The sequence below is a fragment of the Trichomycterus rosablanca genome, chromosome 7 (assembly GCF_030014385.1).
Source record: "Trichomycterus rosablanca isolate fTriRos1 chromosome 7, fTriRos1.hap1, whole genome shotgun sequence".
Classification (NCBI taxonomy): Eukaryota; Metazoa; Chordata; class Actinopteri; order Siluriformes; family Trichomycteridae; genus Trichomycterus; species Trichomycterus rosablanca.
Genome location: NC_085994.1, coordinates 12,403,741 through 12,431,292, shown reverse-complemented (window position 1 = coordinate 12,431,292; position 27,552 = coordinate 12,403,741). Strand labels below are relative to the sequence as shown.

Sequence of the window (27,552 nt, the reverse complement as noted above, 5' to 3'; positions counted from 1 at the left end):
AAATGTACTTATGTTAAAAACTGCTGGGACAAGAGAAAACTGTAAGGAAGTTTTATTCACTCACATACTAGGCAGTATGACCCTTGACTTCGTATATATGTCAGATTGTAGGTTAAAATTTCTCCATCAGCAAACATTGTAGATCAGCGGTGCTTTAGGTGGCATAAGGCGTAGTTACTGTAACAGACTTTTCTGTGGTTGTATCGTGACAATGGTTTGATGGACGTTTCTACACGAAGTGAGTGTGTTTTGACCCTTTGGGGCTTCCATAGTTCATGTAATAGCATGCTTGGCTAACGCGATGACTCTCGGTACCGTAACAGAAGAAGCTAATAAAAGTGTTCTGCTTCTGACAACTTGTGAATATAGCGTGTATTTATTTCTTTATTAAGTGAGTGCATCACTACGACGCTCGGTTACATTATGATAACAAACCGCAAATGAAACAAACGGTGGCAAGTCCGCCCCACACTTTGAGAAACGCTGTCTTAATGAGAGGTGCCGTGCACGGTCAAGTCTCAACATGAACTACGGATGACTCGCAGGGCCAAATAGAATGTGCGTTAACGGCACTATTTTTTTAATCGCGTTAAATTGAGATCGCGTTAATGCATTATTATCGCGTTAACTTCGACAGCCCTAATATATATATATATAGAATGTGTCCACACAGATGTGTATACGCGCATGTGTGTGTCAACCCGCGGTCAATGCTGTCAACATAGTTCTGACCCACCAACACATGGACTTCATAATTACACATGGACTCCACTCTAATTTACATGATCTTGTTCACCATGTTCAATGTGTTTAGCATAATCACTTTACAAAACACATTCAGAAAACTCAAAGTAAAAATACTCTGGCCGTCCAGTTTTGGATTAATCAAACAGATAATTCAGACACTTTTATACGTTACAAATCATTTCCTCTTTGTTTATTGTTTGTGCTTCTAAAGGATAAGGTCGGCTGGGTGCCATCTAGCAGGCACAACTGGCAGTGCCTGCAACAGACAAAAATTGGCCACCATGTCTGCTTTGTGGGGAAATGACCAAACCAAGTGGGTGTGGTCTTCAAACGCTGTGCAAGGACCCTGGTTAGCAGACCGAGGCCCCTGTGCAGAAGCACGGGCATACAGAAGGGGTCTGATAAAACTGTGCACGCGTAGGAGGGCAGGTGAGCAGCAATATACCCTCCTCGAACGCATGGGATGCACAGCAGCAGAAGACAAATTGACTATGCTAAATCGGGAGAAAACGCATAAATGAATAGAAAAAAAAAAAAATACACAAGTATTCTAGTGTTTAGTGTAATCAAGAAAGAACTATTACTCAATATATAAAAGTATTATTAAACATATTTTATGCAAATATTACTTATGATTGTGCTTTATTAAACATATTCACTTCCAGTATTCACTTCCTGTACCTAACGTTGTATGTGTGTGTAGTTCTTTTTATAAGCTTAGGAAGTTTAGAAAGTTCTTCTCTTTCCGTATGTATGTGTGTGTGTTTCTGTCAGTGAGTGAGACAGACAGCTGACAGATTTAGCATTAATGTCTAGATACAGTTTAACAGAGCCTAGTTTTGTTAAATTAGGTAACGGTCTTGATTAATGCTTTAATAATGTTTTGTGCCACTCGCTAACCCTTAATCTTTGCCAACATGGCATATAAGTTTAGTCACAGGTCACTGCACAACTTCCCTCTTGCATACAGCAAGCTGCTATTCTGCTTATTATACACAATAAACACCCAGTCATGGGTGCAGGGCATACAATTAAATTAACATTAATTTTGTTTACTTAAATGATAGTTATTGAGGCACTTAAAGTGCATAACTGTAGTAAATGTTTGTTGGCAATTCAAATGTAAAGTTAGAAATAGTAAAGTAAGAAAGATGCTTTTTGTAGCATTGTGTCTTAAATTTCACAGACATTTTGTAAAATGTAACAAAAAACAGAATATGTGGTTTATTCATTTAACTTTTAACTAACTGACAAAAGTTCAAAGAAATATATTTTAATGTTTTATCTGACCAACATGATTATATCTTATGAATACGAAAAAATGAATTTGATACTTGCAACACTCAGAAAAGATTTGGACAGAGACAAAAAATGGAAAGTTGAAAGAATATTCAGGTTACACTGAAACATTACACAGAACTGGTAACAGGTGAGGGACTTATGATTGGGTATAAAAGGAGGCTCCACCAAAGAAGGTGCAAAACCCTGTGAGAGAATTGTCAAATCCGTTCAAGACTGGAAATAATTTAGGTCTTTTACCATCAACCGTACATAATATTTTAAAAAGATGAACAGGAACTCTAGGAAAATCTAGGTCCTAGTACAGACAGGTCAGAAACCACTGTTGAACCTGCATGAGAAACTGTTATGTTACTGTGATAAATATAGCAACATTTGTTTGTTTATCTATACACACCTTTATTTCGAAGTACCTGGTCAAAAACATATTGTGTGTGAATTTTAAGTAGATATAAATCAAAAGTGGTTAAACACATTTTTGTACTCATTGTAACTGAATTGAAAGTTTTCCTTTACCGTTAGTCTTTTAAAGATCAAAACCAGGTTGATACATAAATAAAATTATGTACATGTGTACCAGCTGCATATTCTTCACCTGTTTATCATGTACCACAAGACACGCCCATGTGCTAAATCAGTTCAGATTGAAAGCACAGATGTATCGTGTGAAACATTCGCTAAAAAGGATGGGCCGTCTCATTTCTCTTGGTGGTTTGGGATATAGCATGAGCAAAGCTCATAATTTATTCAAAGAGGCATCTTCTTACACATACTACATTACAGAGAAGACCTATTTCAATGAGCTGCTGCTCCAAAACACACAAGTGTTGTATTAAATAATGGGCAAACAAAAAACAAGTTAATTAGCAAACAGAACAGGACTCAAATGTTTGGGAGCTTACCTGTCGATAGTACTTGTCATAGACAGGGTTCCCACTTGAAAGCTGTAAAAAAAATTAAAATAAAAATTTATTAGAATTTATAGAAAAAATATTTCCTAAAATATATTTTTTCAGTAAATAAGGATACAGAATTATAAACCTTAATGACTGCCCAACCATTATTTTGCAGCTTGAAACTGTGTTCATTTTTACACTACTCTGAAAAAAAGTTTTTTTTACACTGTGTTTACTACTCATGCACTTCTGTGAAGGCACATTTCAGCCACTACTTCAGAGTCCAACACAGCATTTGAGCAAAGTATTTTACATTGTGACTCCAAATATCTTCTCTTTAGTCATAGTCAGTAATAGTTTTACCTATAAACTCATTTTTAAATGCATGTTCCCCAACTGTTCTCTCAATGTAGTCATATCCAATTACCTGAATGCATTTTGCTTTCTCTACTGCTGGTGACATCCACTCTGACCAAGAAGGTTCATGACTATCACAAGCTTCCTACGACATGTGCACAACAGCCAACCACTTCTTTTGACCTGCTTGATTTGGGTTCTTATGGAGATCCATATTACACACAGAAAGTCATACATCGTTCTCCATTATCCATCGATAATGCAGGCACCATCCATCAGTAAGCAGAGGTCGTCATTGCAACAGTTATTTACATTTACATTTTCTGCATTTAGCAGACGCTCTTATCCAGAGCGACTTACAGAAGTGCTTCCATAGTAAACATTTCATTTTTTTTTTTTTTTTTTTTAACCTTTTTTTCTCCCCTTTTTAGCGCATCCAATTGTTCAATTAGCATCGTGCTTCCTCTCTGTCTATGCCGAACCCTGCCCTGACGGAGGTGATTGAAGCTAACCCGTATCCCCTCCGAAACACGAGCAGCAGCCAGATGCATCTTTGCCACCCACACATTGACGAGTTTGGCGCCACCTAGCGTTGCATGCGGAGAGACACACCCTAAGGGCACCTTCTCCCATCTCTGTGTAAGCGCCTCCAATCAGCCGGCAGAGAACGCAATCGCATTCTGACCGAGAGAGACCCACATCCGGTTCTTTGTCCCACCCCCCACATGAGCAACCGGCCAATCGTTGCTCATATAGCCACTCAGCTTCGAACCGGTAAAGCAAGGCTGGATTCGATACCACGCTTCTCAGAATCCAGCCCTGGTTGCAGCGCGTTTCTTCTTACCACTGCGCCACCTGAGCGGCGTAAACATTTCATTTCTCAAGTTTTAGTAAACAACAGTCAAAGAACACGAATCTGCTGAAACCTGTTAGAACCAGAGTGGTTTTTTTTTTTTTTTTTTTTTTTTGGAAATGGAAAAAAATTTTAGTAAATAGGTACATTATTTATGAGGTTATGAGGTTATGAGTTATGAGGTTACAGTTATGAGGGTGGGAATGCTTTGACAATCCAATCATTGTCCGTATAGGCGTCTGGCCTACTGGTAGCAGAGCTAAGATTTAAAATTGTGAGTTCAAAATGTCAGCTCTGGTATGCTAGGGTTTGCACCTGAGCACCTTAATTATAAATTATAAAGTGATTTGACCCCTATCAGATTTTGCTATTTTGCATTGTAACTGTAACACATTCAATAATTTCAGTTTATTAAAAAAAAGTTTTATCAAGGTACAACAAAGGAACAAGTACAATCCTATTGTAAATCATAATTTGACTTATTTAAGAAACTATTTTTTCCAACATGCATATTCCCATCTTATCATTTGTTCAAACAGATAATCAAACTTTAAAAAGCCAGTGCAGCTAATTACACACAACCATACTTTTGATTTCAACCAGTCATGTATAATAAATGCCATGATCCAATAAAAATCCACAAGAGCAAAAACAAACAAGCAAACAAAATGTTGAAATCCATTAGTCATTTATTACTTCAAATCCTCTAGGACACCACCAACTCATAGTGAAAGTCATTCTCTCTAAATGAAGGAAACTTGGAATAGTGGTAAATCTATCTAAGTCTTGCCATCCTACTAAAGGGCTCAGTGAGAACATATCCAAAAAGTCAAAACAGATTCTAAAAAACACACCATCGGCTAAGAACAGTGTTCATGATTCCATAATACAAAAGCAACAAGGTGAAAAAAGGTTTAGCACAACTGAATTAGCATTGATTGATGTTTACAGAGCACAAATATAGACTGTATTATAAAGTATTTACGTTAATTCCTCTTTATTTTATTTTCAATGTATAAACAACTTTCCCATTACCAAGTGAGCAAAAAACAAATATTAAATACTGGCTGTAATCATCCTGACGTTTATTTTGCAAAATAAACTACAACTTTGTGGAATATGGCCTTTGTAGTGCATAATTGAAGTATTGGGGAAGTTTACTCTGTTCACATAATACATGTAACATACTGTTTTGGAAGGATTAGTAAGAGTGATTGATACAGAGCTCTATAAAATCCTTGTAAGCTATTTTAAATCTCCCGACTGATTCACAAGGCTAAATATCTCAACCATTTTCATAAAAAAATCATATCCACATGTCTTAGAATAAATTTAATACACAATCTTTTGGCCAGCATACTAAGAGCTAAGAATACAGTAGTAATGTTCCAGTGCTGTGCCAGGCACGCAAAGTAAACTTGGGTTCTGAATACGGTACAATACTGAATACCTTCCGACTACGAGACACGATTACATGCAGCCTGATAATTCTTGTTTGTTTGTTTATTAGGATTAATGTCATGTTTTACACTTTGGTTACATTCATGACAGGAACGGTAGTTACTCATTACACAAGATTCATCAGTTCACAAGATTATATCAAACACAGTCATGGACAATTTAGGGTTTCCAATTCACCTCACTTGCATGTCTTTGGACTGTGGGAGGAAACCGGAGCACCTGGATAAACCCACACAGACACGGGGAGAACATGCAAACTCCACACAGGAAGCACCCGGACCGCCCCACCTGGGGATCGAACCCAGGACCTTCTTGCTGTGAGGTGACAGTGCTACCCACTTAGCCACCGTGTCGCCCTGATAATCCTTTAATAGGACTAATAGCTTAATCAAACTAGACTAGTCAGATTAGTCTGAAATACAATTTCTATCCAGTTGAACATGGTAGGTAATCCTTTAAATAATCACTTAAATAGAAGAATAATAGCTATGTAAACACCTGTATACGATTACATTCCCAATCAGAAACTTTAAATATGCTCTGCACATGTGCGTTTACGTATTAGCAGAAGTTTACAAAATTCAACATGGCAGGAGCAAAAAACTGGTCTGCAGAACAGACAAAGTTTATGCTGCAGACTTCTAAGGTTTAAAAATAGTAAGCAGGATGGATGCAATAAGTTGTTCAGACAAATATTTGAGAAAATGAAGAACAGTGGGATCACATGACCTATAAAGCAAAATAAAAACAGATGCTCTCTACTCTCCTTCTTTCATAAGTAAATGTGAAGTAAATTTTCCTCTGTTTTTAATTGCTTTAAAATGATGACAAACACACCAACTGAAAACTCAAGTAACGCACTCCTGCTACTCTACACATGCACATCGTTTTGGATCGGATTACTTGTAGCGTGCATGTAAACATAGATTTTCATCAGATAGTTAATAATACCTGGCTAAATAAAACCAACTGCATTTCTATTTATTCTAATTACCATGTTTAGGTTTCTGTAGTAAACTGACTGCTCATGGCTACATTTCTCTACACTCTGAATACTGAACTGGTTCTACAGTGTGTAAGATCATCTTACTGGTCTACATTACTGCCACATTTGCTTGAAAATGTATTGGTAAAGCTCAAATGCAAAACATGACGAGATCATTTGTCTACATTATCAGGCCCCACACAAAGGAAGGAGGTCTATCTGGAAACCAGCTGACAGTTTATGGTGTAAGTTGTTAAAAACTGGCCCTACAGATACAGATCCCTGCTTATAATAACCTAACAATTGGGATACAAAAAACAGCATTACAATTGTTTATATCACACAAAGTATCACATTCTCAGAAAAGTATTTTCCCTACATCTAGTCTAGAGTGAGACAACATTGGACAGATGCCCTTTTGTTTGGTTTGAAAGTGCGCCTTTGAACCACAAGCAAAAGTGGCTGCTTGTTCTTTGTGCTAAAAATTGTCTAATGTCAAGTTAATGTAGACAACTCAACCATTCAGACATTTTATAGGTTCCCAACACTTTTAAAAGGAAACAAAGCAACAGTAAATGGAACAACCCCCCAAGAAAATACACTTTTAACATTTTTTTTTTAAAGTAAATACTTTACTTTTATTGTGCCCAGCATTTAAGTGATCACATTAGACAAAAATACTGTTAAATGTTAAAAAAATTTTTTACTCTTTCAGGTTGCAAACAGAACAACTATCCAACTTTGACTGCTCGTAAATATTCTATTCTGACATTTATAATCCTAAATGTCAGAATGTGCCAACAGCTGTAACACATTTAGATAGTTTTCTCAAGTGTGTGTCAAGTTCACATGGTGAAACAGTCACAGCAGCATATTTTGAATAATAATAACTCTTTTTACCAATAAATAGAATCTGATATGTTGTTTAGGTGCATCCTTAGAAATAAATGCAACACATGCGTGAGTACATTACCATGTTTACTCCAAACGGTAATGACATGACTGATAGTGCATTGACTGAGTCAAATACTTATATTCTGCCTAAGTTTTACTTTCACTGTATTGAGGTTTTTTTTTTTTGGCACTGTTATGCCTCCCAATATCCTAATAATCCTTCAGGTGCAGAAAAGGATCACAAGCCACCACAACTTTAAGCTTTTTAACAATGAGTGGAAGGAGCTTTACTTATTTAGGGGCAGCTGTAGCCTAGTGGTTACGGTATGGGACCAGTAATCCGAAGGTTGCCGGTTCAAGCCCCACCACTACCAAGTTGCCACTGTTGGGCCCTTAAGCAAGGCCCTTAACCCTCAATTGCTTAGACTGTATACTGTCACAACTGTAAGTCGCTTTGGATAAAAGCGTCTGCTAAATGCCAAAAATGTAAATTAAGTGGCCCCCACAGACCAGTTTCAAATAAAATATAATTTCACGGACCGGTGGGGGAGGGAGGATTTAATGTAGAATAACTGTAGCGGTGATAAGAGACAATAACACAGTTTTGGAAATTTAATTGCTCTTGAAATTATTTATTCTTCTGTGCGACCCAGTAATAAATGACCCGGGACCACTGGTAAATGTACATTAAAAAAACTGTTTAACTGGCTGGTGTTTCAATAGGAAATAGTACCTAATTGACATCAGCTGTAAGATTAATGGAAATAATAGATTTAAAAATAAACCTGGACAGTGAGGTACAATGCACCAATCCACATGGCAGAGTCAGTGTAACTTCAGTTAGCAACAATATTTTTAAAGTGCCCAAACTTGTCAAGATGGTACACAAGTATCTTGCATAGAAAATTGTGCAACCCCTCTCCATGTTAAAGCAAGCTAAAATTATGTGAGTACGGACAGCAAAACATGCACTCACAACTAATTACTACTTTTTGTTTCTGTCTTCTGATGAACCAAGTGTTCTGATAAACCTTTCTTTGAGACTCTCTAAAGCCCTTTTACAAAGCATAACGCATAACAAAAGCTCTTGACTGCAACTATTGTCTGCTAAATAAATCACTTCAGTGTAATAGCTGGAAAAATCTGCTTGGTTTTTATAGCCACGGCCCTCACTGACTGACATCTGAACGGGATCCCAGCTGGTAATTTCAGGTCAGCAGCTCTGTCTCCCTTTTACTGTTTACTCATGCATACTAAAGTGTCGCTGGCAGTCAGTTTTGGCAAAGAGTTCAACAGTTTTCACACTGAATGAGCAGCACTTTCTAGAATATGCCATATTATTTTGTCTTCAAAGATGAACACATCAGTAAAACGGTACCTGTCACAATTAAAACTCCATGATTATACAAAGGCGAGTCAACACATTGGGACAACCTCCCACAAATGTGAATGAAAATGTCTTATGGAGGCTCAGTGGGTAGCCCTTTCACCTCACAGCACAAAGGGGCTGGGTTTGATTCCCCAGCCAAGCTATCAGGGTCATTTCTGTGTGAAGTCTGCATGTACTCCCTGGGACCATATGGGTTTCCTCCAAGTTTAGGTTTTCTCCCACAAGTCTAAAAGACATGCAACCAGGCAGTTGGAGCTAATAAAATTTGTCCTAAATGTGTGTGTGTGTTTGAGACAGCAGAGCAAGAGAGAGTTCAGACCGGTGATTTAAGACTTGCAGTTTATAGGTACAACTCTGCTTGTCATCATTTAATCACTACACAAATGCTGTCAGGAAAGCTTTTAGATATGAACTGCATCTTTATTATTTAACGAGCATGTTTAGTTAGCGCTTGTACTTAATTGTTCGCTACCAAATCTGTTTAAAAGCTACATTAATTATGCTAAATTGGTTCTGCTCACAGTATTGCTCTACATTACTGCCACATTTGTTATGTTATACTGTTTTTTATTAAATAAAGTATAAAGACTTGCTAATATGAACCTCAGTTATGTGGTTGATATTTTAATGGGCTGCTTTAAGCTTTTCGAGTAATGATGGTTGTTATCATCTGTAAAAAAAAAAATTTTTTTAAAAAGGGAGGAGGCGAAATTTTAATCCCCATTTAGTTTAATTACAAATTCCACTTTTATAACCTTACAGGAAATACCTGGGTGGGGCCAGTCTGACAAGAGCAAAGACTCATTAGGGAGGAAACAATCAGTTTGAATTATATGAGGAAATCTATTCCTCTTAAAGGCAGAGCTCGGTTATGAAGGTTTAAAATTCATAGAATATGGTTTGGGACACAGCCAGTAATAACTTTTTAACCTCTGCATAATAAAAGTCTATGAATAACATCAGTTTAATATGAATGTTTTACAAGTTTAAAAAATAAATAGTTTATACAATTTCTAATTAGATTAAATCTCAGAACAAATTCAAAGGTTTGTGTGTCGTTTTGAATGTGCTCTGGATTAAACTGCTGTTGGAGCACATTGTAGAAAAACACCTTTAGTAACCTTGCATTTAAATATGCCTACATTTATACTGGCAAAGACCATAAACTCAGTCTTTTCCACATATCCCAGCTCGTTTAAAAGCTAAGGCCAGAGCACAAGGTCAGGCACTGTACAGAGCCCCTGGAGCCAAGAGGTTTAAGAGCCTTACTCAGGAGCCCAACAAAGGCTACATGGCAGAGTCTGGATTTAAACCCAAAGCTCTACCCACAAGGCAATGACTGTCCCATCAAACCCTACACTGAGATAAGCATAACTTATGCTGGTAATCAGGATACACCTACCACATGTGTAACACACTTGTGTTTCCAGTAATTACCTATACCCCCTTTATAGCTACGCATGAATAATGCCCCATTATGTATACCCCAATTACCAAATCTCCTATTATAGTTTCAGAAAATCTAGAATAAACTTGACAACAAAAATAGCAATATTTTGGACAAAAAGTGTATGTCTTAAAGACACAAAAGTCACAAAAGTAATTAAGTTTCAAAAGAGAACATTTGCAGATTATAATGGCATACATGTCCCCTACAAGGGCATATTAACATTTTAATTCAACTGTACGTATTTTTAACTTCCTAAGCAGCAAAATGGGCAAATATTGCACCTCTAGCAAGTTTAAAAAGAACAGATTGAGATATAAAATTTAAGTCGGTCGATACACAGCTTGGTAGTATTTCTAAATGGTCCCAGCACTAGAAGTAGTAGTGCATACTATTAAGTACAGTAGGACACGGTTTGAGACTCAGCCAGAGTTTCATTCAGCAAGTGCGCTAGCTAGCTAAAGTCAATTGGAAAAGTAGTTATGGGTTTTAATACAAAATAAAGACTATATAATAGATTACGACACAATGCAAATATAATGTAACTACTATTAAAGAAAGTGGATAATTCTAGATAACTATATATTGTATATAAAATTCTATATAACTTATAAGACGAAAGCTAAGAAGCTAAAAAGCAAGACAACAGCACTTCCTCCTGGATCTTATACTCTCAAAACTTAAAAAACAAAAACACAAGCAGACTTGTACTGCGATTTAAGCACAATAAACAGCACTGGTATAATAAGTATTGCATTCAGGTTAACAACTTCTTGTTTTTTAATGTGTTTTATCATATTATTAGTTTTGCTAACCTCGCAGATCTGTAAACCCAAAGCCAAACTGCAGCAGCTAACGTTTCACACTTCACTTAACAACACAAAAACTCCTCACATGTTCAGTAACTGCTGGATACATTTCAAAATGAACACTTTTATCAACCAGAGCAAGAAATTAAAAATCTATTGTCTTCTAGTTCACAGAAACGAGCTAAACTTGTAGTCCGTTTCAAAAGTGACACAAACTAGCTACGCCCTTTTCGCAGTGCCTAAGATTAGACCAGGCTAAAGCTAGAAACTTTTCATTAAGCAATCCCTGTAAACAACTTAAACAACACAAAGCGAGACCGCGTCCAACTTCACAGCTTACATACACTCAGCAGTGTCAAGACAAGTCCATAAAAATAAAAACAACATACAGATAAAACGTTTAATTTAGTTTTAAAACCATGGTTACCTGAGTCAAGGAAAGACTGGCAGCCATAATGTTTCTGTTCCCACTAGTCCATCCTGCGCGCTGTGATAGGCGATGTGGAGGCAGTAGTACAGACAGAGACAAAACCTGGAACTGGATCACGTCTCCACTGGACTGAAACTAGTGCTGGGTACATTCATTTATTCATTTCTTTATGCATTCATTCGTCTAGTGTTGTTATTTTCGTCGCTGTTTGTATTATATATTTTAGCTTTTGTTTTTTTAAATATTTTTAAAAAAAATTCTCTAGTCTTTTACCTGATCACTGGACACTGTTGGCTTTATATTTTATGGAACAATATTCTCCTCCTGAAATTGGCATTGAAGTGTATAAACGCTATAATTTTCATTATAATTGGCTAGTGTCAATTCTGTTCTCTGCCTACTAAAATCTAAATGGCAGATGGTGACCATGTTTTAATCTGATTGTCATTTTTAATAGCGCCACTTGCTGTCGACCATAACCACTAATTAATTAGCTTTTTTTCAGAGAAATGGATAATGTAATGACTTTTCATTCAAGTTTCACAAAAATAACTAAGCTAAATAAATAACTAACCATAACTAAGCTAGTTAGGACAATTTGGTACAGTGGTACCAATGTCAGGGACAGTGGTAGCCTAGTGGGTAGAGCTTTGGGCTATCAAGCGGAAGATTGGCGGTTCAAATCCAGGCTATGCAGCCACTGTTGGGCCCATGAGCAAGGCCCTTAACCCTGTCTGCTCCAAGGGCACCGTACGATGTCTGACCCCAGCTTCCAAACAAGCTGGGATATGTGAAGAAAGAATTTCATTGTAATGTACATCTGTATATGTATATATGACAAATAAAGTATATCTTCTTCTTCTTAATAGAGCTTCTGCACTTAAAGAAAGTAGCCTACTAAATGTACCATTGCTTGTCGTAAGTGTATTACCCACAATGGTTTATCTTTCACATACTTTGTATAATCTATAATCTAGGGGCAGTTATAGCCTAGTGGTTAAAGTACTGCTGGACTAGTAATCAAAAGATCGCAGGTTCAAGTCCCTACCAGTGGCGGTTCCAGCTTGGCCCCCCCTAGGAATTATGTAACTTAAATTGAATATGAAAATGAAAAAGACTGAATAAATGACATTTAAGCAGAGCAAATGCCTTAAATGGGGATTCTTTGTTGATCTGTTTACATCAAACTCAAGAAAATGTAGATTGAAAACTGCATAAATAAAATGTTGAATTCTATTGAATATCGACTGTTTCCTCTTAAAGCCCACAATGCACATTTGGGCAGAAAGTAATTGGCCCCTCTAACATAGCCTCTGGCCCCTGCCTGGCCCCCCCCACCTCATATGGTCTAGAACCGCCACTGGCCCCACCACTGTCAAGTTGCCACTGTTGGGCCCTTGAGCAAGGCCCTTAACCTTCAATTGCTTTGACAGTATACTGTTCACAGTACTGTCAGTCGCTAAAAGCGTCTGCTAAATGCCGTTACTATAAATTTTTTAAGAGAAAACAAATTATGACACTTTATGTACTGCAGCATTTCATATTCATTTAATACATTAAAGGTACACTACATGTACCTTCTCATGTATAAAGTACTACAAACTTGGTTGCCCCCATCTATATCACTGCAACTTTAGTTTCATAAGAATCCATCATAGCAATCATGACTTGTTTTAGGTTCTGACTTATAAAGTTAAATTTAGACATATTGATAAGAAATCAGGATCATAAGGCTGGGGATAATGGTCCAAATATGATTTGTATGGGTTTTAACAACAAATAAAAATTAAGAATTTTGGCTGCATGTTTTAGTTTTTAAGAGATAGGCTTGTTTTTTACTTGATAAACAGAAGTACTAACACTGGTGGCCTATTTATTTCAGACAGCATAGTAGAGAGTGCACAGAGGAAGCAATTTCATTATCATACTGAAACTTGATTGGCAGATTGTAGGCATGTTTAAAGAAAAAAAACATCAACAATTTACAAAATAGCCACAACTTGTGACACAGGATGAGGTGAGCAGTAATTATTGTTATTCGATAGACCAACATACATATTGTAGTTCTCTACAATTATGCAATGAACATTTACTTAACACACACAAAATACAAAACATGACTCTGGGTAAAGGTTAATTTACTGATGGATTTACAGGTCAAATATGTTAAACTTTAAACCATTTTAAATCACAGCTTTCTTACACTTCTTACATTAACCTTGCAGGATTTGAATACAGTTTATTGTACAACAGTACACAAACCCTAAGGAAAAAATTAACGTTCTGAAGGACACAAAAACACAAGACCTACATGGTTCAAGTTCATTGCACAATTATCTGAGGATGGACAGCAATCTGGTGTAATCTGGCTTTAAAATATTTATATGAAACCTACGTTGGGCTGAAAAATGGTAACACCAGTATAAAAAGGCATTGTGTGCAACAGTTGAATAAGATAGAACTTCCGTGATAATGTTGCATAATGCCCCCAAACCAATTCGGTTCGTCAATCCACAATCTCGAAGTGGAACACTTCCTCTTAAATCAGTTCCTCTAAACATGACTGGCCTGATATTGGTTCATGCTTGGAATATGCTTATGAAGTGTGATGAATAATGAACAATGGTAGAGTAATAAATATGTTTTCAATAGCAGAATTAAACATGATCTAAGAGAATGTCCGACATACTCCAATTTTCTGCTATTTTCCCCCACACAGAGAGCAGGAGGCAAGGCAAGGTTTCCATTCTAAAACTACAACTCATCCTTAAGATTAGAGTCTGTTTCTTCTTCATCTTCTTCTTCTCCCTCCTCCTCCTCTTCTTCCTCCTCCTCATCCTCCTCATCTTTTTCTTCTTCTTCTTCTTCATCCTTTGCTTCCTCTTTTCGTTTCTTGTCCTCCTCCTCTTGTTTGTTTCTTTCTACCTCCTCCTGATGATCCTTCATCTTTTTTTCAGCATCCTGTTTGGGAATAAGATAAAAATAAATAAGTGACTTTATTACATGACCAATCTGACAAACACCTAACAGACAGTACACTAGTTACTGAGCCTAATTTTTAAAATTTTTACAAGCTAATTTGTGGCAAAAAATGACAATGTGCGCGCAGCAGTAAAGTACGCTAGTGCACCAGAGTTGGGGTTTCGAATACATCGTACATCGAATCTCAGCTCTGCCTTCCGACTGGGCTGGGCAGCTGCATGAACAACGATTGGCTGTTGTTCAGGGTTAGAGGGTAAGAAAGTCGGATCATAGGTCCTCATAACTGGTGCAACTGCGGCCCCTGCTGGCTGACTGATGGCGCCTGCACAGGGCTGAGGAATAATGCTGATGGGAGTGTGGCCCTCCGTACACAGTGCCCGTCGGTGTATGAACTCGACTCGTGCAGGTGAAAAATGCAGTCTGTACTGACTGTACGTGCCGGAGGGGGCTGAGGGGTCGAATCAGTATAGAGGACGCAATCAGGGTAATTGGACACGACTACATTAGGCGAGAAAATTGGGGGGAAAAAGTGCGGAAAAATTATTTAAAAAATAAAGACAATGTGCCAAAATGTACAAACATTAAGTTTTAGTTAATACATTTAATGTCATAAATGTAAATGAGGGAAAGTAATGACATATGCTACCAGTTTAACATGAAATATTTTTTACTTGCTAACCAGTGGGTCATTGTTACAAACTAATTTGTGGTGACACCATGTGCGATTTAAAAGCACTGAACATTAGTTTATTTTCTTGTTTTCATTTATGTATAGCCATTGCTCAGTACAGCATTTTTATTCAATTCCCCCCCCATCATACACAACCTAGAACATTTTACACAAAATCATATATACTAAGCTTCCATTTCATTTAAAGCTCAAGCAAAATCTTACACAACTAGTCTCTCTTTGATTTATAGTGAAAACAGAAATAGTATCCTTCACACCACAGTGCAGAACCAGTTATCCTTTCTTGGACTCCCAACCATGCATTTTGCATAACTTGGTGTAATCTTATATCCTAGCTTTTGTTATGCTTGGTAGACCCAAGATTGCAGTAAAGTACTATTACCCTTTTAGTAATGTGGGTAATGACAGGTGTACTAAGTAAAAAAAAAAAAAAAAAAAAAAAAAAAAAAAATAATTCAGTGTTTATTTGTTGACTTTTTCACTGTTTTAGTTTTTTGGATTTGACATATGTTACTGTTTTCTTGCTACTCTTAACAAAACCTTAAAATACATAATCAAGAAAATGTGTATTAAAAACTATTTTGCTTATAAGGATGTTTTCTTGTATATGCAAATATAAAGGCTTAAATTAAAGTAACCAGTCTGATTACTGAACCTACCTTTGTTGCACCCCAAGTCTCATTGCCAATGTCTTCAGCCAGTTTTGGGTCATTGGTTATGAGAAAGTTATCAAAAATGGTGCCAGATTTCACCTGTTTTGAAATAAATGTTTAAAAATAATCAGTAAAGGTTATAAAATGATTAACACACAGTTTTAACAACAAAATTTAGCTTTGGAACAGGATCCATACCTGCCACAGGTCCAGTCCAATCACACTATTGCTGATATATTTGTAGATCTCAGAATCGGGTGTGTATTCAGGGTTATCAATTTCCGGATGCACCCATTTACCCTTGTAAGCAGGATTGTCTATCTGTTTTGGCTTCCACTCACCCTATAAAAGACAAAACAACATAGGTTACCAATTCACCTGTTTTTTTGTGTGTAATGTTTCAAAACAGTGTAACTTGTATTTTCTATAAACCTTTCAATCTTATATTGCCCCTGTCCCAACTTTTGAGTGTGTTGTAGGCATCAAATTCAACAATCGTATTTACAAAACACAATTACGATGGTCAGCCAAAGCATAAAAAGCATTTTTCTGTACTTCTGTCAGTTAATTGGTTAACAAATGATGGATTAACAAATCAGATTCTTGTTTTATGTCCCAACATGTTACCTAGGTTTGACTCCACCGGCTGTCATTGTGCCACCCGAACACAACTGTAAGACGCAATTGAATATCCATAGCTGAGTTTTATGTCTGAGCAGCTGAGGTTTAAATATTAACATTAGGGTTTTTTAACCAGTGATTTGTGAACACCTGCAAGTTGACAGTGGCATTGCAATTAAAATGAGCTTCTGTCTAGAATCATGCTCAAAAGTACAATGTAGTGTAAACTAGTGGGAATTTATGCCCACAAACTTCCTGTTCACTATACTTTGGAAAATGAGGTAATTAACAATAATAAAAATAATGATGATACGTTACCTTGTATTCAGGGTTGGTAACCATGGGAGGTTCCCATTCTCCATCCATCTCCTCATCCCAGTCATCAGGCTTCTTAGCATCTGGATCAGGGATGTTCTCAGGTTTCTCCCAGTCCTACAGCAATTCACAAAAAACTCTTAGAGAACAAACTGAGGGATCAAAACCTTCTGTGCAATACAAAATACAAAAAAAAATAAAGAAACGGGATCAACATCTGTCAGTTTGTCAAGTTTCTAGGTTTTATAATAAAGACATAGCAAACGTAACTTGGCATTTTGTAACAAAAATAATGCATTTTTTGTGTTCACTTGTTTGTGTCAGGTGGTACAGATTTGTGTGGGTCTTAGTGTTATAGCCCCATACATTGGTGTGTTAATTCTTGTGATAATGAAATTTGTCACTGGCCAGTATATTGCGAGGCATCAGCCATCCCCACTTTCCTAAACATAGCAAATAATTTTCTTGTAGGTGGCCATCCAGCCAGCTAGCCGATAGCACATGCTAAGAACCCAGATCTCAGTGTCGGTGGGCTAGCATAACAGAATGTTGCAGCACCTGAGCTCCTGAGTCTATATAATCTATGTTGAATAAACTTGGCTGGAAAGCAGCCACTCTGAACAGATTCTAACTACTATTAACTAAAGCCATTGGTTAGAGTGTTATAGTGGGCCAGAGCCCCTAAGAGCCTTTTTAAACAAGTGATTTAACACAGATAAGGTCACGTTTAAAATACCTCAGGTTTTTTATCATCAGGATCATCAATTTTCTCTTTCTCATCCCAGTCCTCAGGCTTCTTAGCATTGGGATCCTTGATCTTTTTTGAAGGCAGGAAGTCCCAATCTTTCTCCAGAAATCCAGACTCCACTTTCTTATTGTCAATCTTTACCTCATAGGTGTTGTCTGGATTAACAATCAGCGTGTACAGATGGGTGTACTCATCATCCTATTCAAAATCAAAGGATAAATAAGCTGATTTTTGCAATTAGGAAGCAAAACATACAAACAAGCATGCTGCTTCGATTCAAAACAGACTTTACCTTGCACCTGATATCTTTGTTGATCAAATGATTCTTGCCCTTATAATTAAAGATGACGTGAACTTTCTTGGTTCCAGGACCACAAATATCAGGACCTTAAACAATTCCACAAAATAAACCACCATGAGATGTCATTAATTACACAAAAATGAATTTTTTTCTAACATTTGCCAAAAAATATTCATGAAAAACTGCCTTACCAAACATGATATTGTATGTTGAATCTCCATGCATTTCTTCTTGTTTGAGTTCTGCTGGGAAAAGCTTAATGTAGCCTCCTCCACAGTCTAAGTTCTGCTCATGTTTTACTGTGAACTGCAAGACTAGTGGCTGGTCCTTGTTACTGAAGTCCTCAAACTGGGATGACAATGCATAGAAATGGGCATCCTGGCTGGTCTGAAGACCTGTAAGATTACAGAAATGTGAAGAAAAAATACAATATCTTTTTAATTCTCCCACTAAGATTCCCTTCCTTAGGCACAACTAATTGTGCCAGCTTCCTTTTCTGGCCAAACTTCTCATTTTAACCAAAAACTTTACTAAGGAAGAAAAAGTAATCTCACCCTTGTCTTTCTCTGCATCACCATAAAATTTGCCAGCCGACAGCACGAACTTGCCGTAGTCAGATTTGTGTGTGGATTCCACCCATCTGCTTTTCCAGGCATCTACAGGGATTAAAAAAATAGCATTGCTGGTAAAAATGTTTGCTTGACTTATATTAAAGCATTTGGATTAGCGCAATTGCAGATTTTTTTTTTCCAAAGTCAATTATTTTACTGTAGAATAAGGCATCTCCCACAGATAAGGTGAAGAGGAATAATATGAATGCCATAGAATTCTGATTTTATAATTTATAAAGCCAAAACCAATGTAAACAGGATAATATTTTGGCTGTAGATCAATCATAGAAATCATCTACGCCATAAAACATCTACAGGGCAAGAAGAGTCACTAAATGGTTTGATTAGAAATATTAGGTTCATTACATCACATGCTTTACATTGTCATAATCAAAACACCAACACTTGTGATAGTACACCACCATGGGCTTTTCTGTGTCACTTGCCTGTGTATGTATATAATTATCTTATATGCATATAAATTCTGCAATTTCTGCAAATTCTGCAATTTCCTTCGGGATCAATAAAGTGTTATCTTTTCTTATCTTATCTTAAACACTTTCTCATATTGATTATGTGATGAGTTATTCAACCAGAATAATTCGGTGTGATGACCCCTAATCTATCATAGCAGCCGAAGGAAATCTATTCTTGTCAGTGAAAAATGTTATTCATATTTATTTGTTAACAGCTGACAGTTCTCTCATCTTTGCACAAGACTAGATGGATGGATGGATCATCTAGTCCAAAGGTTCAAAGTTGTGCCAAAACACCTGACAAAGGAGTGTAAATTGTGGGCCTCTATAGAAACAGATGTGAGCCTTTCCAAACTTAGTCCAATTTAAATTACAACAAGTGGACTCGAATTTAGTTCGAGACACATCTTAAGGATAATTAAAGCAAACAGGGTGGACCTGACCACAATTTGAAAGACCCCAGCCAAGGGTCTGAATACTTCTGTAAATAAGAAATTTTAGTTTTGATTAAACTAATTTTCGAAAAATATATTATACAAATATATATTAATAATCATGTTCACTTTACCATTCTGGTTGATGAAGTGTACAATAGTGTTTTGAAATGACAATTTTATCAATTTATCGAATCCACAACACGATTAAGTGCGCATAAAGTAGTGTCTATATTATATATAAATATAATATAATGTGTACATTATACACCTGCATATATGTGTGTGTGTGTGTGTGTGTGTGTGTGTGTATATATATATATATATATATATATATATATATATATATGCATGCATACATTAAATATGTACATTACAGTGCAGAGTAGAGGTCTAAACTAAACAGATTAACTGGTCATTAGCTTTGGATGTTTTACTCTTAGGTAAAAGCTGAAGCTCGAAGCAGACATATATTTTGTTAAATATAGACACAAAATACTGTACATTACCTCCATCTTCAAACTGCTCTCGAAAATAAACAGTCGGTTCTGCAGCTACTAAAGCCACCGAAATGCTCAGGAAAAGCAAAGACAGCGCCGTCATTTTGGGAAATTAATTTATATATTAATATAAATATAAGATCACCAATGGATTCTGAATAGTGTGTGTACAATATGAATAAATAGCTGCATTAATGCCGGTAAAGTCTCAACAACATGCCTTGCGTTCTCTAATCAACACTAGCAAAGCTCTCCTCTTGTCTCAGACCAGATGGCCGGCTGTAATTGGTGCACAGTACGAGAAGGCGGGATCACAGACTTCAACCAATCAAATCTCTAGAAAAAAATGATAGGCAGGTTATTTAAGCCAATGCGGACTAACCACGCATTTAACTGGCACGCAGAACAGGAGATGAAGGACTGAAGACTGGTCCATGCTAAAGCGACCACCGTATCCTAAACCCTTAGATTCATGCACACTACTTAGTAAGCACTACAATTGGTCCACACTGAAGGAGAGTGCAGCAACTCCTCTCTTCGCCGGTTTTCAAACCAAAACTAATATTTGCTATTGGCTGCCGGCAAATCTAAAGTGATTATTCCACCAAAGGGCACTTAGAAGTGGTACCGCCAACAACAGTTATTTATAGGGCCTTTCCAATCTGAAGTAATAAAACATTGTTGCAATAAATATACTTAAAAAGATACTAATATGCTCTTTAGGGCAGTGGTTCTTAAACTTTTGAGGCCAGTGTAAGCAGAAATGTACGGATCCCCATCAATTTATGAAGTTGAGTGTATTAGGCACATTTACATAATTACATATTATTTCCCCTGAACAGTGATTTCTTTTTGATGTAAAGCACCTAATGGATGTGACTTATAATTCTCTTAGTCACTCATGTTTAGCAGGTAAAAGTTTCTCCACAGGTTAGCACTGTGGTGCAGTAGGTAGTGCTTTTGCCTATTAACAGCTCACTCAAAACGGAGTGAAAAATGGAGGTGAGAATAAAGAAAAAGATATTAGTACAAGAAAAACAAAGAGAAAACAATAAACAATAGGGTTGTCAAAAGTTTGGTGTGACAAACCAGTGTCACTGCTGTACTGTAAAAGCTTTACTGCCTTAACATTATATTTTGTAATTAATTGGTCTATGGTCTCTAGTTTCCCCTAATAGATAGGGTAAATGTAAACTGAGGAAGTATGCACATCAGCAAATATATGACAGTATTTGTTCTAATACATAAAGATGTTGAATAAAATAAAAATGTTTTAACCTATACGAGTATGATAAAGTTACACAAACCCAGTTTAAGTCTTAAATTATTTATAACACTGTAAACAAAATTCTTCACATTCAGCTGGTGGCTTAATTAACAAAAAATATATACAAACAACAGTCTTATAAAATAAAATGAAAGTGTAATAAAGAAATATACATACAGTGAAGACAAATAGTGTAAACGTTTTAAGCTAAGTGGTGTTAACAGCATTAACAATAATTCATTAATTAATTAATAATTATTTAGTTAGCATGCAATGGACAAAATGTAGAAATACATTTCATATGATCAAAAATTAAAAAGACCTACAGTATATATTAAGTATTTCAGTAAAATCTTTAAACTTCAAATTTCAGTATTTTTTCAGACTTAAAAACACAAGCCCACAACGTAAAGCAAAATCAAAATAATAAATGTCAATAAAAGTGCCAGCAAAAAGAAATAAATAAATGAAAAAGTATAAAAAGTGTAAAGGGTAGCACACCTTCTCAGGCATCGGTGTTATTGCAGTCACAATCCAGCTGTGTATTTTCTCTATCTTCATTAGAAAAATAGATTTATTGTTGTATTAGAAACAACAGCAAAGCTGATAACAATGGTAAATAATGTAACAAGTACTTGGTCCTCAAAATGTTTTCTGAACATTAAAATCTGTTCCCTGCACCTTTAAACACACTAGTTTTGACAAATAAAAAACATTTAACACAATGTAAAAAAAAAAATACATGAAAACAAATGGCATTCACTCAGCCTGTACAGTATATTTAGACTCATGTAAACTTCAGCACATTGGTAACAATTTTTTGGAACCTTATGGGTCAAGTAGTGTTCCAACTCATGAGGTGTGTTGTTGGATAAACCTTCACCTTAATAAACCTGCAAGTTTATTAATTCATATTTAATAAAATGAATTACTCTGTAACCTGAAGGCTAAAAACCTGGGTCTGTCTCATTTGATTTCAGGTGTTCATATTAATTGAATTACTTCAGGGTTTTTTCATTAGGGTAAAAAGAAGTTGATCCGTTGCGGGATGGATTTGCAGCCCTGTGCAGAGAAAAGTTTCTCTTCTTTGGGTACGTACACCATAGCCTTTGCCACCTCGTCCAGAGTTGACTCGTTAGGCTCCACACCTCGTGCAACAAATGCTGCGTGAGCACACTGTTTGACATGACGATACTCAAGAGGCAAAAATGGTACAAAGAAGTCAATCAGGTGCCCAGACATAAGCTCACTCTGGGCAAATCCCCCTACAAGAGAAAAAAGGTAATTAAATCTGCAATATGTAACTGAGGTAAATTAACTTTAATTAAAGGTTTGATTTTTCTATGTCTTTCTTTGTGAGATTAAGCTACTTCACCAAAAGGTGATTCTCTTGTAACCACACTCACTTTTACCAGGGGCGAAATAATTGTGGAGAGAACAGTATATGTGTTGTTAGTTCAAGTGAAACATGTTATTTCTGAAAATTTGTACCTTCAGCCTCCACAGATTCTGCTCGCAGTCGATGTTCCAGATCTTCCAGCCCAATGTCTTCTCGATTTTGTCCTGAATGCCAAAAGTCCAGTGCTACTTCAGTGATAGCAGCACCACCAATATTACTAAAAAACAATAGAATATAGGATGACGCAGTACTGAATGCGGGATGCCGCAGTACTGAATGCGAAATGATGCAGTACTGAATGCGGGATGACGCAGTACTAAATGCGGGATGACGCAGTACTAAATGCAGGATGACGCAGTACTGAATACAGCATATGTACGATTTGTTGTATAAAACATAAGTAACATGACATGCATTTTGCTAAAATATTATTTCAAGACTTTAAATGTAAATGACGCAAAATCGCAATGTCAAGTTTTTAGACTATAACATAAAACATTTATACAGACATTTTCATTAAACATTTTAAATACTTTTTATCTATGGTACACTTACCTGAGAAACAGAAATATGGCCCTTCTATAATTGACCCCATCAACACTATCATAGTGGTCCATAAACGGCTTAATGGCATCTATAAGACCAGGGTGCAACTTCTCTGCCTCATCAAAGATGAAAAGAGTCTGTGGGCATCGGAGTACCATGTCTCTAATAGCCTCCCTCAGCTGGCCCTAAAATAAATACAAAATAAAGCAATAAGCCACGAGAGGCCGTGCATTACTGTGATTTTAGCACGGGGATGACGTTTTTGGCACGACGCGAAGCGGAGTGCCTTAAACTTCTTTCCCCGTGCTAAAATCATAACAGTAATGCACGGTCTCGAGTGGCTTATTGCTTTTATAAAACGGCGGTCAACATAAAATATAATAAATACAACAATGTTTAATTCATAAATGTATTTATTGTGTATAAACTTACAATAAAGCATTCTTCCGCGACGCAAAATAGTTCGATTAACAGTGTTTCTAGGCAACATGAGGGCGAAAATAACATTAATTTTTTCTATTCAGTGGCGTATTAATATGGAATGATGTGAGGTGGTCATAGGTGTGCGTTTATCGGGGATTTTACAACGGCTTCGAACGCGGCTCAGCCAATCAGATTTTAGGACCGGAACTATCCGTTTTATAAAAGTGTTTTGATCAGGTCTGGACAGAATACTTTACTCTAAATACATGAAAACCTAAAACCTACCAGAACCTAATGACTTTTACTGTTTGCCATAGATCTATTTCATCTGTTTTAATGGCAACTTAAAATATACGGTATAGACATGTTGGGTAGTTTTCTATTTAAAAAGGGCCAAAGATTTTAAAATACACCATTATAACAGCAAATTAATTTTAGTAACATTAAATGTAACATTCGGTTCTGAATAGATCCAAAGAAATGTACTTACTTACTTAAAGAAACTCTGTAGGAACTTACAATCTAATAGTTACCTTGCCTATTTAATGTTACTAAAATTAATTTGCTGTTATAATGGTGTATTTTAAAATCTTTGGCCATTTTTAAATAGAAAACTGACATTAAGATTATACAAATCAAGACTTCCATTTGTAACAAATGCAAATAAACCTGTGGGCATTTCAGTTGGCATTTTCATGTATATTCGATAATCCTGGTATTTTAAGAGTAAATATGTAGACGTGTTGGGTAGTCTTAATAGCTTTTTAAGCAAAAAAAAATGCTAGACAATCTTATGTTCTACATAAATTATTTTTTATCGATTATAATAATTTTAGGATTTTAAAGTTGAAATGGCAAATGCAATAAAGCGAGTCCCTCTGGGCTCTCTGGGCTGCCACCACCACACCACAGCAGGTGCTCTAATTATTAACCATTTCAAATAAGTGACTAAACATTGTATTCTTTGTCACTATTCTGTTTGCTACATTGTTTACATGCCATTCGATTAAATGGGTTCCTTATTAAACAGAGTGCCATGATGCAATCTAGAACTGGTCAGAACAGAGTGTAATTTGGACTAAAGTCTGGCTGGGTTCCTAGAACTATTGACTTTCACTGTTTGCCATAGAACTATTTTGTCTGTTCTAATGGCAACTTAAAATACATGTTTATTATTAAAACAAAATATAAAGGAAATAGTTTTAAACAAAATGTACACTTTTATGTAATAAAGAGTCATATGGCATTGCAGGCTTTAAATAAGCCAATAAAAAAAATATATATGCCACATATCACAGATTTAGAAAGTTTATACTATAATTATTGGATTAATTTATACAAGATTTTCACTGTGAGTTGCTTGGAGTAAAATGTGCAATATCTATATATAATACACCACAAGTTACACACTGTAGTTGTGTTTATTACATTTTGACAAATGTTTTGCTCACCTTATACACATCTACCAGTTGCGCATGTGGAAAGTGGAATGGAGCGATGAACAACCGCACACACTCACTCTTTATTCCGTCCCTATACAAGTTGTCTGCCACCATCCGAGCCACAAAGTTTTTGCCTGTGCCTGACCAGCCATGGAAAGACAGAGTCAGGGGCTTGTTGGACTCAGGATTATTAATGAAGCCTTGAATGGCCTTCAGCACTACTGACTGAGCCAGGTGCTGCCCATGAAGTTTTTGCTGTAGATCTAGCTCCAGACCTTAGAGCACCAGAAAACACAAACACAATTCATGAAAATGTAGCAACCTAATTATTTATAATGAATATTTACAACAGATTTATTTACTTAACAATAAAACTAAAAATGTTGCAAGAACAGCTAAACTTTATTGTATCTTTTTATCATTTATTGTACCTGTGAGGTTGTTAGTGATCCTGCAGTCTCCTGAATCACAGCATTGCCAGAAGTTGCAGGGCCAGTTCCTTGCCATGCCTTTATAAGCCTGAGACCACCATGACCAAAGGTCCCCGGCAGGCTCTGAAAAGTGCACATCACAAGGCATGTTTTAAAGGATTGTACAAATCCTGACATGATTAAATGTTTTACATGGTCAACATGACAAATATATACTCATTCTTGAATTGACACCTACAATACACTTCAAAAAAGGTACTTCAAGCAAGGATGGTAAAGGCTTGCCATTTTGCAAGTTAGTGAATACTCCAAGAGTTGAAGAACATTGTTTCTTAGCACACGATTCAAGGGTTTAGTTATTTTTTGCTATTTTATTATTAACAGTGCTAAGGGGTTGAATATTTTGGGTGAGAGATAAGTGTGTGTGTGATTGTATGTGAGGGGTCGGGGTGAATACTTTTGCTCATATAGGTCATTCTGTGTGTTGCTAAGGTATTTCTCGGCAGATGATAACGTGTTGCTAAGTGGTTGCCAAGGTTGTCTTAGATGGATTCTAAGGTATAACTAGACGGTTGCTATGGTAAGAGATTATTGCTAAAGAGTTGCTATGCAGTTACTAAGATGATGCCAGGTGTTGCTGGGTGGTAGCCTAGGTTTTGCTAAGCTGTTACTAGGTGGTTGCTAAATTGTTGCTAGTTAGTTGCTATGGTAACATGTAGTTGATAGATGGTTGTTAAGGTGTTGCTAGACGGGTAGAAAGATACAGGGGGTGGTGGCTGTATGGCTGTGGATTAGATTTTGTTGACATGCACTGAAGGACTACATGCAGTTTGGTGGCTGTCAGGTCAGTGAAACACTTGGGCAGCTCTCCCCCCTTTTGTTAATAGGAATATTTTTAAGCCCTCCACATTAGGAACCACTGCTCTAGGACTGGGGCATGGTGAACAAAGGATGAAAAAAGGAGAAAATGAGTTGCATGGCGGTAAATTAGAGCTTGATGACCTGCACTGAATGTGTACATGTACTCTGGTGGCTGTTGGGTAAATATAGTGTTTTGGTAAGAACAAATAATTAAAGGTGAGTAAATAAAAGGGATGAGGGGACAAAACGACTTAGAATTTGTGCTGGTGGGCATATTTGAAATAAAACATGACATGGAGAATGTGTTTACTATATTTAATGTCAAAATTAGCATATAAATAAGACATCAGGTGTTTTTATAACCCTATTTTTATTAGGAAAATTAATCTATTTAAATTAAATCACTGATTGTTTAAAACTGCTTTTAGGCTGTGATTTGTAATTTTGTTTGATTTATTGCTTTTGTTCTTTGTTGTGCTCCTGACATTGTATCTTTTCTGGAAAGCACTATATATAATAAATGCATTTATTATTATTATTATTATTATTATTATTATTATTATTATATGCATTCATTCTGTCAATTATTGCAGTTACACATACAGCCAAACATGAAAATACAAGTATAATTAAATCTCTGATTACAAGAAACCAAAATTCTTTGGCAACATGATGGCTGAATGTATTTACTTTATAGAGACATAATGTACACACATTCAGAGTGTTTGCTTTTATGTTTGATGCCTTTTTTGTGTACATTCAAATGTTCTTTCATTTAAAACCCATTACAGCTGCAGTCAAGAATGAAAGTAGAGTGATGCTGTGTGTTAGCCTGCTAATGTTGTACTACTAGCACTGTGCTGCCACATTGTCACATCCATACCGGCTGTTTGATTTCAGATCACATATTTCCTACATCATTTCCTACCTTGTTGAGTAACATCGTCCTGGTTAGGCTGGCACTCCCCTTCCCACACATGGCAGTAGAGGTAGTTCAAGTAATAGGTGGAATAATTCGATATGCTGTCAAACTGAAAGAGTTCCGCATTAACCGAAAGCGCCGCTACAAGAGCGGAATAAACCGTTAAAACGATCATCAGGACAGATACCGAGCAGATTTATCAAACGATCCCACTGTTATACACAATCTTACTGTGAGCATTTAGAGTCCATCAGTACCAACAGTTCTCTCACTACACAGGTCATGGGGCTGCCAGCTTCAGGTGTGACGTCACTTCCTCAATTCCGGCAGATTACCTGTAGTTGGAGTCGGGAGCTCTGCA

The 27,552-nt window shown here is 36.5% G+C and overlaps 3 protein-coding genes across 6 annotated transcripts in view; all 3 read right to left on the bottom strand.

Moving 5' to 3' along the window:
• The window catches only part of eps15 (epidermal growth factor receptor pathway substrate 15), a 43,607-nt gene extending 32,002 nt beyond the window's left edge, over window positions 1-11,605 (bottom strand). For all 4 annotated transcript variants that reach the window (XM_062999004.1, XM_062999006.1, XM_062999005.1 and 1 more), the window contains exons 1-2: window positions 11,566-11,605; window positions 2,949-2,990 (exon numbers count right to left, since the gene is read on the bottom strand). In XM_062999004.1, coding sequence (XP_062855074.1) covers window positions 2,949-2,990; window positions 11,566-11,592 — 69 coding nt within the window. In that variant the 5' untranslated portion in view covers window positions 11,593-11,605. The remainder of the gene's footprint in view (window positions 1-2,948; window positions 2,991-11,565) is intronic.
• A 1,819-nt stretch (window positions 11,606-13,424) lies between these two features.
• On the bottom strand, window positions 13,425-20,111 carry calr (calreticulin). Its single transcript, XM_062999002.1, has 9 exons — window positions 19,910-20,111; window positions 18,434-18,535; window positions 18,071-18,274; window positions 17,871-17,965; window positions 17,567-17,776; window positions 16,834-16,947; window positions 16,093-16,236; window positions 15,901-15,993; window positions 13,425-14,529 (listed from the first exon to the last, which is right to left on the bottom strand). The coding sequence occupies exons 1-9, from the start codon at window positions 20,001-20,003 to the stop codon at window positions 14,323-14,325; spliced, it is 1,263 nt and encodes a 420-aa protein (XP_062855072.1). The 5' UTR covers window positions 20,004-20,111; the 3' UTR covers window positions 13,425-14,322.
• Window positions 20,112-21,723: 1,612 nt separating this feature from the next.
• tor3a (torsin family 3, member A) lies at window positions 21,724-27,461 on the bottom strand. The gene is made up of 6 exons (XM_062999001.1): window positions 27,198-27,461; window positions 25,409-25,531; window positions 24,987-25,252; window positions 23,122-23,297; window positions 22,659-22,783; window positions 21,724-22,432 (listed from the first exon to the last, which is right to left on the bottom strand). The coding sequence occupies exons 1-6, from the start codon at window positions 27,364-27,366 to the stop codon at window positions 22,185-22,187; spliced, it is 1,107 nt and encodes a 368-aa protein (XP_062855071.1). The 5' UTR covers window positions 27,367-27,461; the 3' UTR covers window positions 21,724-22,184.
• Between the last annotated feature and the right edge of the window lie 91 nt (window positions 27,462-27,552).